Source organism: Neolamprologus brichardi, chromosome 7, assembly GCF_056152115.1.
Source record: "Neolamprologus brichardi isolate AB-2024 chromosome 7, ASM5615211v1, whole genome shotgun sequence".
In the NCBI taxonomy this organism is placed as follows: domain Eukaryota; kingdom Metazoa; phylum Chordata; class Actinopteri; order Cichliformes; family Cichlidae; genus Neolamprologus; species Neolamprologus brichardi.
Window position 1 is genome coordinate 67,525,127 of NC_142110.1, and position 16,998 is coordinate 67,542,124.

At 41.7% G+C, this 16,998-nt stretch overlaps 1 protein-coding gene across 1 annotated transcript; it reads right to left on the reverse strand.

Moving 5' to 3' along the window:
• Window positions 1-9,635: 9,635 nt before the first annotated feature.
• tmed6 (transmembrane p24 trafficking protein 6) lies at window positions 9,636-16,084 on the reverse strand. Its single transcript, XM_087844573.1, has 4 exons — window positions 15,659-16,084; window positions 15,304-15,430; window positions 11,233-11,402; window positions 9,636-9,987 (listed from the first exon to the last, which is right to left on the reverse strand). Exons 1-4 carry the CDS (start codon window positions 16,082-16,084, stop codon window positions 9,754-9,756), a joined length of 957 nt encoding a protein of 318 aa, XP_087700699.1. The 3' UTR covers window positions 9,636-9,753.
• Between the last annotated feature and the right edge of the window lie 914 nt (window positions 16,085-16,998).

Sequence of the window (16,998 nt, forward strand, 5' to 3'; positions counted from 1 at the left end):
GCTTTTATACCCAACCTCACTGGGTACCTCATGCAGACAGTTAGCATCTGTAGAGCACAGCACAAAAAAAACAGGACAGAGACACTGACTGCCTCAAGGTTGTCATAACCTCCCACTGATTTTTGCAGTGGGAGGACAACAAGAAACCCTGAGTTCATGTTGCTCAAACCCAGTCTGTAGTTTGGGACAGCGCGAATGTTCAGGAAGAGAAGCCGGGACAGTTTAACACTGTCTGACACGTCTGACACCCATCAGAGCCTTCAAAAGTTCAGTCAGAGCAAAGGCCGATGAATCATCGTCACAAAATCCATAATATAAGTCAATCAGTGCCAGAAGGTGGAACCTTGGACACAAAAGCCAGCAGATGGGCTTTCTGCCGTTTGCGACATGCACTGCACTTTCCCCCTGTTTTAAAGAATTACAAAGCCCCGGTGTGAAGGGGTTCAAGCAGATTTGCACAGCAGCTGTTTCTCCTCCACATTCTGGAAACAGAGAAGGTGGCAAAGACTTGCACCCCACGACAGGAGATGGAAAATGCATCTTCAGACGAGGCCAGAACAAAGGGAGCTGCTATGGTTTGCTATATGGTATTGCTGAGGGGCAGGTTTGACCCTCAAACCAATGTTTGTTCACTGTGAATCATTTACTAGTTCCTTTAAATTTCATTCATTACTTTCTACTCAGTCACAGTACAGTTTTGGTTGACACCTATCCCATTCTCTGAGTAAAAACTACATAATACCTGTATGTGTGCTGGGCCTTAACATTTGTACAGTGTGCGCTCTGATTGGTGCAATTCCTGGTGAGATTCTGAGATATCTTTGGCATATCTTGAAGAATTCAGCGTTGCGATAGGTTTGTTAGTCCCACATGTTTGCATTTGTAGCCTGGATAAAGTTCCTGTGAGGTGAACATGAGGGACAAATATTTTCATTAGGTGTGTAGCGTAACTGTGTGAGTTCTTTGTGTGCAGCTTTTGTGCAGTTGCTGATTCACTTACCTCCAATCATTCAAACGTCGAGCGCGATTAATTTATCAAAATGACAAAACATACAACACTGTAACACAAAAACCCACGGACCTGATGTTGCAACAGGATAATAACATGTAGTGTAAATGTAGAAAATCTAACTTTATTTAACCAGGAAAAAAAACTCTTTATCTGTTTTACAAGAGTGTCCCTGCAGAAGGACAGCTGTACGAACATGAGAATGATTTGGGTTGATCCACTTTCAGTTCTTCACATAGAGATTTATTACACGTCAGTCAGAGAGAGTGGCGAGAGGGGAGGGAGTGCCCGTGGACTGCCTGTGAGAAAAGGTTGTTTTTAAAAATGTGTTTGTTTTCAACCTCCCCAGCTGTTACAGGCCCTTATTGTTGTGCAGCTGGTAGCCTAAACCATAAAGCACCAGCTCAGGAGGCTTTCCATTTGTGACTGCTGGAAGTCTGTCAGCAGGTGTTGAGGGAGGTGAGAGCTCCTCGAGTTCCTGAAATCTGCAATCGCCTTATGTTATGTAATGTTTTAGTGCACATCATTGTACCATTCTGTTAGATAAGCAGTGTTGGGAAGGTTACTTTTAAAATGTATTCCATTACAGATTACAGATTACATGCCCCAAAATGTATTCTGTAACGTATTCCGTTACGTTACTCAATGAGAGTAACGTATTCTGAATACTTTGGATTACTTAATATATTATCATGCTGTTTACAACTACATGAATGTACTATTGCTGTGATTTATTACTGTTACTGAAGGTCCGCGGCTCCGAACCGTAGTAAAGGGACCTCTGGCTAATACGGTGGGTTCTGTGTCGGCTCGTAGCTGAAAACTAGCTTTACTTTGTTGTCTGGGTCAACTTTGCTAGCAGAGACAGAGAGAGGCGTTGAAAGGCTGCTCCAACAGAACTTATTGTTTCAGAGGAAAACACGAACACGGTGTACAGTCGAGTCTTAATAGCTTACTTACAGCTGGGCTTTTTATGATTCCATAAAAAGTGACAAAAACATTAGTGTCCGTTGTGCGTGGGAAGAAAACTTCTTTTTACAGCGAAAAAAACCCTAAACTTCCAAACAAGCACCGAGTAGCTACGACGTAATGGGAAACTCACAGAGAAACTCGCGGATTCTTCCACTGACCGCGGCACACCTGCACCAGGGTAACCCTCCGCCTACCCCACTCCTGCTTTACAGGTGAAAATAGAGCAACAGGACCGCTAGTCTTTGACTTTATTTATTTTCTGCTGTGTTTTACTTGCATCTGTTTGAAAGACTGAGTGTAAACACACAAAATATTTTATTTTATGTGCTGGAATGTGCAGAAAATAGGTTTAAATATTAAACTAATTTCTTCCAGTCAGAGAATGTTGCAGATAATTAAATGTTTGCTTGATGCATAAAGTTAAAAGATTAAAACTAATAAAACAAGTTTTAAAAAGAGACTTTTCCATCTGATTACATTTTGTATGATGATTATGCAGAAAAAGTAGAATTGGGCTGAAAGATCTATCACTTTATCACCTATTCAGGTTGTAAATCGTGTTTTTAAAAAGTAACTAAGTAACTAAGTAATTAATTACTTTTAAAAATAAGTAATCAGTAAAGTAATGGGATTACCTTTTTGGGGAAGTAATCGGTAATTAGTTACTGATTACTTTTTTCAAGTAACTTGACCAACACTGGTGGAGCTTTTAGAATTGTCCAGTACAGCACATAGAGCAGCTGTTTTCTACAAACTGTTTAACAATCCAAAAAAAGAGATATGTGAAAACTTGAGGATTATATGGCAGAGAGATTTGAGTTGTGCAATTTCTAAAGAAGACTGGTGTAGAATATAGTCATTCTCTGATAAATATATAAGAGAGGCCAGGGGTAAATTTACTCAGTATAAATTAATACACAGATGGTACTTTACTCCGTCCAAACTTTACAGATTGGGAATCAGTCCCAGTAATATATGCTGGAAATGTAGCTCAGATCCAGGGACATTCATGCATGCTATTTGGGAATGTGGGAAAGTTTATCCCTTTTGGCAAAAAGTATTGGGCAAAATAGGAAGGTGGATTGGTTTGATAATACCCTTGTCACCAAGACTGTGCTTAATAGGGGATCGGTTGGTGTTACCTGGGGTTTCAAAATATGACTTTGTGGTTATAAAGGTGGGGGGGATCGCAGCGGCTCGAGTTATTCTCAGTGTATGGAAGGAATCATCTCCAGAATATAATAGGTGGAAGGAAAATATGCTGAAAATGGTGTCGTATGAAAAATTCTTGGCGAGGATTAATGATGATAGGGAGGGTTTTGACAAATCATGGGGGCGTGTTTTTGGCTGAGATGGTTGGAATTTATTTGGTCAGGGCAATTATCTTTAGTTAAACTTTATGCTTGCTGCGTTGTATGTTTGTTTAGGCACTCAGTAATGGAATAACTTAAGAATTTGATTTTATTGTCCTTTTTTTTTTTTTGCGGGTGTACCGATAGTTAGTAAGTATTGAAAATAGACCCAAAATACAAAGGTGAATTAACCATGGGATTGGAAGCTGTCTTTTCTTTTTTCTTTTCTGTTGTTGTTTTGTTTGTTGTTTTGTTTATGTTTTCATGTGGTTAAATATTAAAAACAAATAAAGACTTCAATTACAAAAAAAAAAGAATGAAAGTTTCCCAGTCAAGAAGACCTTCCAGGAGGAATGAAGGCCCATGAGGATTAAATATTATTATTATTGATCACAAATCATGCAAAGCGACTAGCCAAACTATTAGAGCCGAAAACCCATCGGTGAAACAGTTCTGACGACTCTAATGACGGGCTTCGGGGGTATGTTATTGGAGACAAGAATGCGAGCTGTTGTCGTTTTGCAGAAAGGCTGGGCAAGAACAGGCGTCGAAGCCCGCATGGGTGCCATGATGTAGGCGGCAGGCACGGGAGGAGAGGGGATAGGCGGTGCTGCTGGGAAAACGTAGGACGTGGGGGGTTAGGCAGCGGTGTGTAGGGGCGCCCTAAAACAGTTTCATACACCTTGTGCAGTATGTCGCTCTGCTCAACCTGCAGAGCTCCAGAAAGCATCTGGAAGTTCTCCGTGAGTCTTTGGTTCACCTCGCTGAACTTTGCTCCAATGCTGTCTGACATCATGAACTGCTTAAGCCGATTATTTTTCGAGAATTTTGACACCAGTTTCTCAGCATGTTTCAAGATGGTGTGGAGTTCCTTCAGCGCTTTCTCCACAGCGCCAGAGTTTCTGCCTGATCCCCGTACTTTGACGGTTAAAACCAGTCCCTCCAAAGCTCTGACCCTGTCAGCAATCCGCCTGCAGCGTTCGTCGTTGTCCTTCATGTTGTCATACATCTCGATGATGGTTGGGCAGAGGCCGAAAAGTTCGGAGACCAGCTTATCCATGGTGACGGTGCCATGGAGAAGTAAACTTAACTAGACTGAATTAAACTGGGATGAACTTCATCTGGAAGCTCTGATGAGCTGAACCTGAAATCTCTCAAAAAAGAAGTTTCAGGTTCGGCTCAGAGGTCTGAGTGTGAGAGCTTCCAAAGTAACTGGAAGGATACGTTAAGCTGGTGGATTACACACAGATTTATGTTCTAAGAAAAGGCTGCAATCACAAAGTTGGAGACTCCGCACATAGAAATAAAAAATCATTTACTGGGATTAGTTTGAAGTGATGACTGCATTTGAAGAATTTAAAAAACAACAATGAGACACAACTTCACAAGCAGAAAATATGAATACTTGCCACTGTACATATACACTTAATGTAGAAGAACATGGTCTAACAAATACCTGCTTTCCTCTTCTAAGGTACACAATCCAATACAACCAACAATCATATGACCCCCTATGAGCAGCACTTTGGCAACAGTGGGAAGGAAAAACTCCCTTTTAACAGGAAGAAACCTCCAGCAGAACCAGGCTCAGGGAGGGGCGGGGCCATGTGCCTCGACTGTATGTGTAATTGAGGCTCACAGTCAGAACCTGGTAGAAGCTGAATTACTGATTAAACTTCTTTACAGGCCCTGAAATTGACTCAAATATCACTTTGAGATGTAAAAATGCCGACATGGAAAACAGATGAGATTTAACAAACAATGAGAAAACAAAACAAAGTCCCAATGGGCAAAAGTGAAAGAAAATCCAAAGGCACAAGGAACTGGAGACCGCAGACGGGGCCTGGAAACAGGCGCTCTGACATAGACTAGAGATAAGAAAATAAAAGACAATGACACAGGAAGTGAAGCGAGATGACCAAGCAGGGAATGAAGGACAGTGGATATACTGGACAGAGTGATGAAGATGGAGCTGCCAGGCAGGAGGAAAAGAGGAAGACCTCAAAGGACGCAGTGACGGAGGACATGCAGAGGGTTGGTGTGACAGAGGAGGATGCTGGGATAGGAGGAGATGGAGGCTGATGATCTGCTGTGGCGCCCCCTGAAGGGAGCAGGAGGAAGAAGAAGAAGAAGACTGCTGGTTTTCAGAATCTGAAATATGTTCATGTTCTGCTTTGTGATTATGCAACAACCAGTATCACACATTCATCTGTGTTTGTTAAGTCAAGCATTCCTCACAATCAGAGTTCAGTGTGTCTGTGTGACATCGCCGTGAAGATAAAGGTTGTTTTTGCATCACGACGCCAAAGAACTCCCGTCAGCAGCTGAACATCATACCAGGGATAAAACACACATACTATTGTGGAACTGCAGAAATGAAGCTAAACGTGCGTAGTCAAACGTAAAAACAGAAATGTTAACCAATTGTTTAAACTAATTTTAGTTCATAGACACAGCCTATAAATAGGCTGTTTGTAATAAGGCCATGCTACTCCTAAATTTCTATCTTGTTCAAAGAGAAGATATAAAACAAAGTTCTGAGCTAATCAACCTCAGTGTTCTCCTTTTTTAAAAATAAATAATAATAAATAAATAATTTCCACATTTATAAGAAATGCAGTTTCTAACTAAGCATGAAGAGCATTTTGCATCTTTAGGGGTAAATGAAACTTTAAATATACTTTCATACAAACGTGTAAAACTGGACCCAGTGGCAGCAGCTGGGTCCACGTTTAACTGCTGTATTAAAGAAACACTTCTGCTTATTTAAAGCTCAGCTCATTTGAGCGATGGACACGCTCACGTTAACAATCAAGGACGTGATCAGCTGTTCTAGTTCTTTCATTAAGAGAGAATTTGTTGTGAAAAAAGACATTTTGTGAGCTCTCCACTCGGTCTGTGCATCGGGGGGTGGGGTGGGGAATCTCTTGAATCGGTTACTGCAGGTTAAGCAGGATAACAGAGCGGCACTGATACGTGTTCACCTGCACATTATTCACTGTGAGTTAGTTTTTACAAAAGAATGCATTTGAGGAATGATCTTATCTTTGGGCGTAGAAACTCCACCTGTTTCTCATAAATGAGCGCATGCTGCAAGTGTCCGCGTTTGAAATTTCTAATGACAAGAAGGATTATTTTAAAGTGGCAACGACATAATTATGCTGTTTGTCCTTTCAAGACTGATGCAGAAATGAAAGGGTCATTGTTTTCTTTGTTATTTAGGCGACAGCACGCTGGACTACGGTCTTACAACAATGTGTCAAACAAAAATTAACAACCTTACCTGCACATAAAGCTCCGTCACTTTTAGATTCAGCTCAGAGAAACTGCTTGTTGTGCCGTAGCTGCACACTCCTTTGAGCTCAGTGACTCCCTGCAGCCTCTGTTCTCTGATTGTAACCTCGTGTTTCTGCCTTCAAGCAACAAATCAAGAGAGAAGATCCATGCACAGGTTTCTCTTTGTCTCCGGCACCAACTTCCCTTTAAGTTTCATTCTGCGTTGGTCAGCTTTTTATTGCAAATGCAGCACAGGTGCGCTCGTCTGTGCACCGGACCACAGCTACAACCTGGCAGGTCAAAATGTATTAAAGTTAGTGAAGGGCAGGATTTAGCCTGTGGCTGCTGAATACAACACGTTTCAACTCTAAATTCCCATTTGAGGAAAACACTTTCAAAGCATAGTTAAAAATATTAAACTGCTGCTGATTTTAACAAAGATGACTCCAGGGTAAAATCTCAGTGGAGGTGACAAGTGTTGCTGCTCAGGTGTTGAGGAAAATGAATGTCAATTTCATTCTTGTGAGTTTTTTAGGTGATTTATCTGAAACATCTCTGTGCTGACGTATAGCAACAGACACAACGATCTGCGTTAGACCAACGAGGTGTAAACTGGTGTTCAGCATCCGCAGTGACGACAGCAAACCCAGAATACTCACCGCCAAAGCAGCACGCAAGCTCAGCTACATCATTGTCCAGTTATTTGTTTTTGGCTCCGTCATTGTTTGCACTGTATTATTATTATTAATGTACGTGTTATTGTTTCCTCCATGTTGGTTCAGATCTGTTGAAGTGAAATACTAACTGCCCTCAAATGTCTTAAAGTAACAAGCGTGTAAAATACAGCGAGATGGTGTTAAAATGTAGAGTAAAAGTACAAAGTTATCGGTCCAATCCTGACCCAGGTGAGCCTCAGCCCAACAGTCCAAGCAGAGAGACCTGTAACGCTTCAGGTGAGTCACAGCCAGCGAATCACAGCTGCCTGCTGTCGGTTTGCTTCATCCACACAGGAAGTGGCCCTCTGTGAAAAGACCTTTCTGTGGTGCGTGTTAATAATCGTAAATGTAAAAACAGAAATGTTAACCAATTGTTTTTTTTAACTAATTCTAGTTCATAGAGTCCAGTTTGATGTGAGGGGCAAATATTTGATCTCTTTAAATATTTCACAGCAAACCCAGTAAGGCTGCACAGTTGGAGGTGATACCTGCGCTGCATGCACGTCATTGTTTACATCACGAAGGTACAGCCAATAGAACGAGAGGTGATATTTTGTTTCTAAGAGATGCACTCAGGTCAGGTAAATGGAGACCTTATTTGTCTGCAATGATGTTTTGATGAACAGGAATGTAGCTGTATATGTCTCCATCACTACCTGACACAACAAAGGGGCCTCTTACCTTGTAGCGTGAGTGTTGTTGGGAACAGCAGTGACACCTTGTGGTGAATAAGTTAATTACATCACATAGCTGGTTGCCCTCAGTCTACAGCAGCACAGCAGCCAGTAGCTGGAGATTCTGAGGCCCTAGCATCCATACGCTGTTCCAGGCAGTGAATGTTCTCATGTTACCTGATGAATCTCTCTGATTGGTTATTAATTGTTCGCATATACCAGTTCTGTTAGCATTGCTATTGTCATTGTTTAATAAGTATTATGTAAACTAGACACGAGGGACTCATCAGCGTTTAACTGACATATGCTTTCTGTTTTCTGCTGTGTTCTTTGGGGGGCTTTATTTTGACAGAGCAGCAGAGAGCAGAAAAGCAAAACGAGTCACCTGATCTGGCTCTGTTCATATCACTGCGCGGGCCGCATGGGTGGCGCTTCCTTTACTGGAACACAGAAAAAAAGGTTCCCTAAATGCGCTCAAATGCCATTTACCATTTACAATATAAAGCACCTTGAGGTGACTGTTGTTGTGATTTGGTGCTATATAAATAAGATTAAATTGAATTGAATACAGATGCCTGCAAAATACTATCCTCAGAGGGGACTGGAGGCTGTGCAGATACTAATGAGAAGTGAAAGGGGAGATGGGTGGGGCATGGAAACAATAATGAACAGGTTATAGTGCCGGCAGGCGAGGGTGTCATATATAGACATAGGAGAGCAAGTGACGTGTATGGAGGTGTGGTCCCACCCCTGAAATTCAGATCAATTATAACTGCAGTGTTCAGTCTGGGTCATTATTATGTATAAAGTCTGAAGTCACACATAAATGCTGGATCTGGTAACATTTTAAGAGGAAACCACTGATTTCTGGACTTAACAGTTTTTCAAACCTCAACCTTGACATTTTGTTTTGTAAACATTTAAAGACTAACCACCCCTGCATTTTTAAAACATGCGGTCAGTTTTATTATACTTGGCTTCTCGTCTACTTCCTTAAGCAACATCTGCCTCTAGATGAACTTGTTCTGTCCTCTGTCTTTCCCATCATATATTTTGTGTTCTGGATGTTCATGTGAAACATGGTTTAACATCTTTTATTTTACATTTTTAATAATAATGCCAGTGCATGTAAGCTAAAAGCTCAGGCTTCAGACTGCTCGAAACACTCAAATTTGCAGTTTTTTTTGTCCTTGGAGTTTAATGTCATACAGAGCAGATGTGAACACAGAAGCCCCATAACCTACTTGCAACACAATCTACTCATATTGTGTCACAAAGGCCCAGAGACCTGTAGGAAACCATTGAACCACCAATCATTCCCAACCCGTTGTAAGTGCTCGGTGATTAGCTGCTATTGCCCCGCCATGCTGGCCTAGAGACCGGTCATTAACCCCTCGGCAACCGCCCATTGCTATGCCAACCTGTAGATTCTGCAAACAGCTGATGAATGGTTTCTGGAGAGTACTGGTAGCTATCAGTATAATATGTTTACATATTTTTAAAATCACCATCACATATATGTTATTGTTTTTATTTGTTATCAAACTGTATCAATGCAGTATATTGTGAAAAAGATAACTGATCGAGTCTGTTTGGAAAAGCATCACAAAGTCTTAACATGATTATTTCTAATATTTATTCATTCAAAGAGAAAGAACCATCACTGCTTTTGAATTTGTTCGTGTCTGCCTTTCCTCCACAAAAAATCCAGACATTTTTATTTTTTTTAATTCTTTTTTCTTCGTTTGAGTCCATCAGCATCGAGGCTTCTCGCCCTCTGTGCCGGTATTGTTGACAAAGAGGCTTTTGAGGAAGAGTAGCTGCAGGTACCCAGAGGTGACGATGAGGAGGCTGAGGGCCATCGACCACCGGGTGATGTACTTTGAGTTGGACTGCAGCAGGAAGTAGTCTGCGCTATTTCTCATCCGACTGAAGCTGTAGTGCCGGAACATGTGAAAGACGTAGGTCTCCACTTTGTGGGTCGTAGTCTGACACAGCAGAACAGACGCAGGTATAAAAATCTGTTTATTCACTTTTGATGTGTCAAACTCCAACAATCCCGCCTCTGCTACCAGTTACTGTTTTTAATTCATTTTGTGAAATAGGGCTGCCACGATTAGTCGACTAGTTACGATTACGTCGACTATCAAAATCGTCAACGACTGATTTAATAGTCGACGCGTCGTTTGAAGCTTTGTAAGATCACAAAAGACGCAGGAATAAGTAGTAGGATTTAAGAGTGTAATAACGGACTGAAACAGAAGATGGCAGCACTGCATGTACAAGGATGCCAGCTGCCGTTAAATCCCGAAGAAGAAGAAGCTGTGTCCCAGAATTCATAGCGCGGCCCAGCTCAGTTTCCAACAATGGCGGCAGCTAGTTAGTTTTAATGTTACTCTTATTATTCTTTCTGGGTCACAAAATAAACGTTCAACATATTTTCAGGCGAGAATGTAGCTGTGTAAACCTCAAATATCTGCTCAGTTTATCAAGACACCACATATTTTCAAAAGCGCTCCGACGTTTTCAGAGACGTCTGTTACCCACTAGCTCGATAGCTAGCCGGGGGCTAGGCTCACTAGAGCCACACCGGACTCCCGCAAATCGTTTTCAAACCCACCTCCGTCTTTCGATACTCAGGTTAAACATGATATATAAGTCACTTAGATAACTTAAAAATGTTATTGTTTGACTTTTTTTAGTATTTCATTTGTTCCTGAGTAAATCGGTTTGGCTGAGATTAAAGTTATAGTTTTTACACAGCTGAATAAACGTCAAGCAGACAGCTGATTATCAGAAGTGTGAGATGCTCGAGAATTTACTCCGGTGTCCTGTTATATTTTAGATAGCAAGGAGTTTATTAAACTTCACCGAAACAATCTGCAAATTTCATTAAAATTTAATAAACTATCATCTTGTCTTTATTTTTAGTTAGCACAGACCTTAAACACTTAAAGCTGTAAGCTAATGATAGTTATATAAGAGCAGATGCTGCTGGTGCAATAAGCTGTACGTTGTACGTCCAATGGATGATGATCTGATTAGTCGACTAATCGCAAAAATAATCAGTGACTAGTGACTATCAAAATAATCATTTGTGGCAGCCCTATTGTGAAACACTTTGAACTTAAGTGTGAAGTTTAAATACATTTGACTTGTTTTGGCTCACCAACTGCTGTCAGTACTGCCACAGACACCACAACACTATAACAACTATAACAGCAGGTGTGTACCTCGATGACGCTCAGTGTGTTGTTCAGCTCTTTGCTGATCTCCTTCTTCTCCTCCTCCTCCTCGCTCTTTGAGGGATCTTGGTAGGTGTCATAGTAAACACCAAAGCTGAGGGAAATCTGCATCGAGCCGAAACGGTTGTGGAAGTTGCTGAAGCACATCTGATAGAAACCTGGAAGTAGACAAGTCAAGATGTTCTTCTCCTTTTTTTTCCATATAGCACAGTTAAAAGTAACACAGCAAACACAAAATGTTTTCCAGTTAAAGCAAACGTATTACGTATCACAGAATCCTGTGAAAATTGAGTTTATCCTTAATGTTTCCATAGGAATTAAAATCAGTTGTATTTGATTGGTGTATCCAACGGCAGATGTGAGAACCTTTGCAAATGCAGACGTTTTTGCAGTTTGCTGGTCTGCAGCATTCAGTTGTGTGTTAACACAATACTACAATCATCTCAGGAGTGGATGTTCCAGCAAATTCAACCTAAGACCATCCAAACGCTCAGAAAAACTGCAAAACCCCAAGAATGATCATTCTCACACTTACAGGCCTCATGTTAAATGTTAAAGTTCACGAGAGTACAAATAGAAACAGACTGAACAAGTGTGACTTGTTTGGAAGGGTTATCAGGAGGAAGCCTCTTCTCTTTAACTGAACATTTATTATTATTATCTTGTTAATAATTTCACCTCCTCACTACGTACGACTCTGGATACTGTAGCTCCAGTGAAAACTAAGGTCTCTAATCAGAAGTACCTGACCCCGTGGTATAATTCTCAAACACGTACCCTAAAGCAGATGACTCGTAATCTGGAGAGGAAATGGCGTGTCACAAATTTAGAGGATCATCATTTAGCCTGGAGAAATAGTTTGTTGCTTTATAAGAAAGCCCTCCGCAAAGCCAGAACAGCTTACTACTCATCACTGATTGAAGAAAATAAGAACAACCCCAGGTTTCTCTTCAGCACTGTAGCCAGGCTGACAAAAAGTCAGAGCTCTTTTGAGCCAACCATCCCTTTAACGTTAACTAGTGATGACTTCATGAACTTCTTCACAAATAAAATTTTTATCATTAGAGAAAAAATTACCAATAATCATCCCACAGATGTAATATTATCTACAGCTACTCTTAGTTCCATTGATGTTAAGTTAGACTCTTTTTTTCCAATCGATCTTTCTGAGTTAACTTCAATAATTACTTCCTCCAAACCATCAACGTGTCTTTTAGACCCCATTCCTACAAAACTGCTCAAAGAAGTCCTGCCATTGATTAATTCTTCGATCTTATATATGATCAACCTATCTCTAATAATCGGCTATGTACCACAGGCCTTCAAGGTGGCTGCAGTTAAACCTTTACTCAAAAAGCCATCTCTAGACCCAGCAGTCTTAGCTAATTATAGGCCAATCTCCAACCTTCCTTTCATATCAAAAATCCTTGAAAGAGTAGTTGTCAAACAGCTAACAGATCATCTGCAGAGGAATGGTTTATTTGAAGAGTTTCAGTCAGGTTTCAGAGTTCATCACAGCACAGAAACAGCTTTAGTGAAGGTTACAAATGATCTTCTTATGGCCTCTGACAGTGGACTCATCTCTGTGCTTGTCCTTCTTGACCTTAGTGCAGCATTCGATACTGTTAACCATAATATCCTGTTAGAGCGATTAGAACATGCTGTAGGTATTACAGGTATTGCACTGCAGTGGTTTGTATCATATCTATCTAATAGACTCCAATTTGTGCATGTAAATGGAGAGTCCTCTTCACACACTGAGGTTAATTATGGAGTTTCACAGGGTTCAGTGCTAGGACCAATTCTGTTTACATTATACATGCTTCCCCTAGGCAGCATCATTAGAAGACATAGCATACATTTTCACTGCTATGCAGATGACACCCAGCTCTATCTGTCCATGAAGCCAGATAACACACACCAATTAGTTAAACTGCAGGAATGTCTTAAAGACATAAAGACTTGGATGGCCACTAACTTTCTGCTTCTTAACTCAGATAAAACTGAGGTCATTGTACTCGGCGCTGAAAAGCTTAGAAATATGGTATCTAACCAGATTCTTACTCTGGATGGCATTACCTTGGCCTCCAGTAACACTGTGAGGAACCTTGGAGTCATTTTTGACCAGGATATGTCCTTCAACGCACATATTAAACAAATATGTAAGACTGCGTTCTTCCATTTGCGCAACATCTCTAAAATTAGAAATATCCTGTCTCAGAGTGACACTGAAAAACTAGTTCATGCATTTATTACTTCCAGGCTGGACTACTGCAATTCATTATTATCAGGATGTCCAAAAAACTCACTGAAAAGCCTTCAGTTAATCCAAAATGCTGCAGCAAGAGTACTGACAGGGACTAGAAAGAGAGAGCATATTTCTCCTGTTTTGGCTTCCCTTCATTGGCTTCCTGTTAAATCCAGAATTGAATTCAAAATCCTGCTCCTCACATACAAGGTCTTAAATAATCAGGCCCCATCTTATCTTAATGACCTTGTAGTACCATATCACCCTATTAGAGCACTTCGCTCCCGCTCTGCAGGCCTACTTGTTGTTCCTAGAGTATTTAAAAGTAGAATGGGAGGGAGAGCCTTCAGTTTTCAGGCCCCTCTTCTGTGGAACCAGCTTCCAGTTTGGATTTGGGAGACAGACACTATCTCTACTTTTAAGATTAGGCTTAAAACTTTCCTTTTTGCTAAGGCATATAGTTAGGGCTGGACCAGGTGACCCTGAATCCTCCCTTAGTTATGCTGCAATAGATGTAGGCTGCCGGGGGATTCCCATGATGCATTGAGTTTTTCCTTTCCAGTCACCTTTCTCACTCACTATGTGTTAACAGACCTCTCTGTATTGAATCGTATCTGTTATTAATCTCTGTCTCTCTTCCACAGCATGTCTTTATCCTGTCTTCCTTCTCTCACCCCAACCGGTCGCAGCAGATGGCCGCCCCTCCCTGAGCCTGGTTCTGCCGGAGGTTTCTTCCTGTTAAAAGGGAGTTTTTCCTTCCCACTGTCGCCAAAGTGCTGCTCATAGGGGGTCATATGATTGTTGGGCTTTTCTCTGTATCTATGAAGCGCCTTGAGGCGACTTTTGTTGTGATTTGGCGCTATATAAATAAAATTGAATTGAATTGAATTGAATTGAACATTGCAGCAGCGCTCAGGTTCCTTTGGACAGACAAAACCAAAGTGGACATGTTTGTCCATAAAGGAGAAAACGCATCAGCCCAGCTGTCAGCACTGTGGTGGAGGATGATGATCTGGGCTCCGTGCAGTGACTCAGTAAACCATGAACTCCTCTGTATACAAATGTATTCTAGAGTCAGATGTGAGGCCATCAGCCACAGGACAACGATACCAAGAAGAGTGCCAAACCTCCAAAAGAAAAAGAATCAAAGTGGTGCAATGCTCCAGTCAGTCCAGACCTCAGCCTGACTGAGAAGCTGTGGTGGTGCTGAAACCAACTGAAGGGTTGAGTCTTAATGATGAGACTAACAACATCTACAGGGCGCACGCACGAGGCATTGACGATGACGTGAGCATGAGCAGAGACAAACAAATAATGAAAGGATGAGAAACAGGTGAAAACACTAAAGAAACAGGAAGTACATTCAACATAACGAGCACAGGACAAAAGACTATCATAATAAAACAGGAAACGGACACAGGAAAACTAAACACTAACAAAATATCCAAACTTAAAACACTGGGTCAGGCACCATTACAGAAAAACATGATGAAAATTAGAAGATTTTATTGAACATTTCTGTAAAACTCCTGCAGGGTGAGATGCAGTGGGACGACCTGTATCATGAGAATAAAAGATGAAATCTCAATGGAAAGCTCAAATGCTAATCTACCAGCTAACGCTAACAAGGTGTTTGGCTGCTCACCTTTAAAACATGTATCTCTGACTTTATATCCTCTACGAGAGTTTGTGTTGTATCAACATTTAATGTTAAAGTGAATCACTTGACATAATTTCCTACAATCTGTTCATCGCATTCAGCTGAAGTGAAATAACAGCATGGAAGAGCTACCCAGCAGACAGACAGCTACCTGATTCTGCAGCCTCAAAGTTGATCTGGCCTTTTGCATCGTCAACAGTAGACAGCAGCACATCACTCGGAGTGTTGACGGTGACAGACAGGTGTCTGTCATGGCCGACTCCCATCACCCACTGGACCTACAGAACCAATACAGAGTTAAAAACCATACAGAGCGTCCACACACTGCAGGAATCACGAGCAGCTCTGTCAGTGTAAAATATCCTGTTTGATGTTACCACTGTGAGCTCTTTTCAACACATGGTACCGATGCTGGTGTCCACGCTAATCTGACATTTGTGGGAAAACAGACTACATGTCAGGTGGCTTCACTTAGCTTGACACCGAGTTCAGAGTTTTCTTCTTACCATGAAGTTCAAGTAAAATTTCTCTCCACGGTGAGCAAAGTGCCAGAAACACTCCAACCCAGCAGCAGGAAGCACTATAGCAAAGTCGTACTGGTCCGAACCCCAGAACAGCTCCTGGTCTGTGACGTCGGGCCGGGCGTTTGTCTGGGGAACCCCATGAGCTGAGCCCCAAAATAAAAAGCCCAGGAAGAAGCAGGTAATCCAGCACAGCATGTCTAAAACATGGAAGGGTGAGAGTCGAGTCTGTGCTGCAGTTAGATCAAAAATGATTAACCAGCCCTGAAATGCCTCCTCCTCTGCTGGGAAAACTGGACGGGCTGCACAGATGGAAGCACTGCTGATAGAGAGGAAAACCCTGCAGGAGGGAAACTCTCCAGGTGATCCAAACAAATGAACCTGGAAACTTCCACAGACAGATCCCGACATCCTGTGGAGGTTTGGACCACCGGTTCAGTAATATTTGACCATGTGGTGGATGTACATTTAGATTATTCTCATGGCCGTCATTCACATTTCAACATTTACATGAATCCATTGATCCACTGGTGAAGAGGAAACAGCAGAGATATGCCAACAGGAGAGTGGGTGTGCTGAGAAGAAGGTCTGTTTGATGTTTTACATGATAAACTTGTTTCCATTCTAGACAAAGATCATAAAGATAATACAAACAGTATTGTTTAAATGATGGTTTCATTTATAAAGCGAAAAACTCTCCCCAAACCTGCCCTGTGTGCAAAAGTAACTGCCCCCTAAACCTAATACCTGGTTGTTCCACCCTCTGCAGCAGGAAGTGCAGTCACGTGTTTGTGGTCCTGCAGTGAGTCTTTCACATCACTGTGGAGGAATCTTGGTCCACTCTTATTTGGAGGATTGTTGGACTTCAGACACATATTTAAGGTCACGCTGACGCACCTCAGTCTGATTTCAGTCCAGACTTTGACTCGGCCACTTCATCTGTTTTTGGACTCATTGAGAGGAGGACTTGCTGCTGATCATGGTGCTGCTACAGAACTGGAGTGCTTTTGTGCTTCAGGGCACAAACTGATGGTCAGACATTCAGGACTGTCAGGTAGAGAGTGGAATTCAAAAGGGTCAGAGCCTCTCTTTAAGAAATGCCACTTGACATCTGCAGCACTCAGTCTGCTGCAGGAAGCGTGCTGCTGCAGTCTGTTTGGGGGGGGGGGGCATCATCAGGAACAAGGATGCAAGGAGAGGAGACAAACTAGTGAGGAATGCTGGCTCTGTAATTGGAGCTGCCACACACACACACACACACACACACACACACACACACTCTGTGTGAAGCCCGTCTATATTATATTTAGCTTAAACTTATTCCT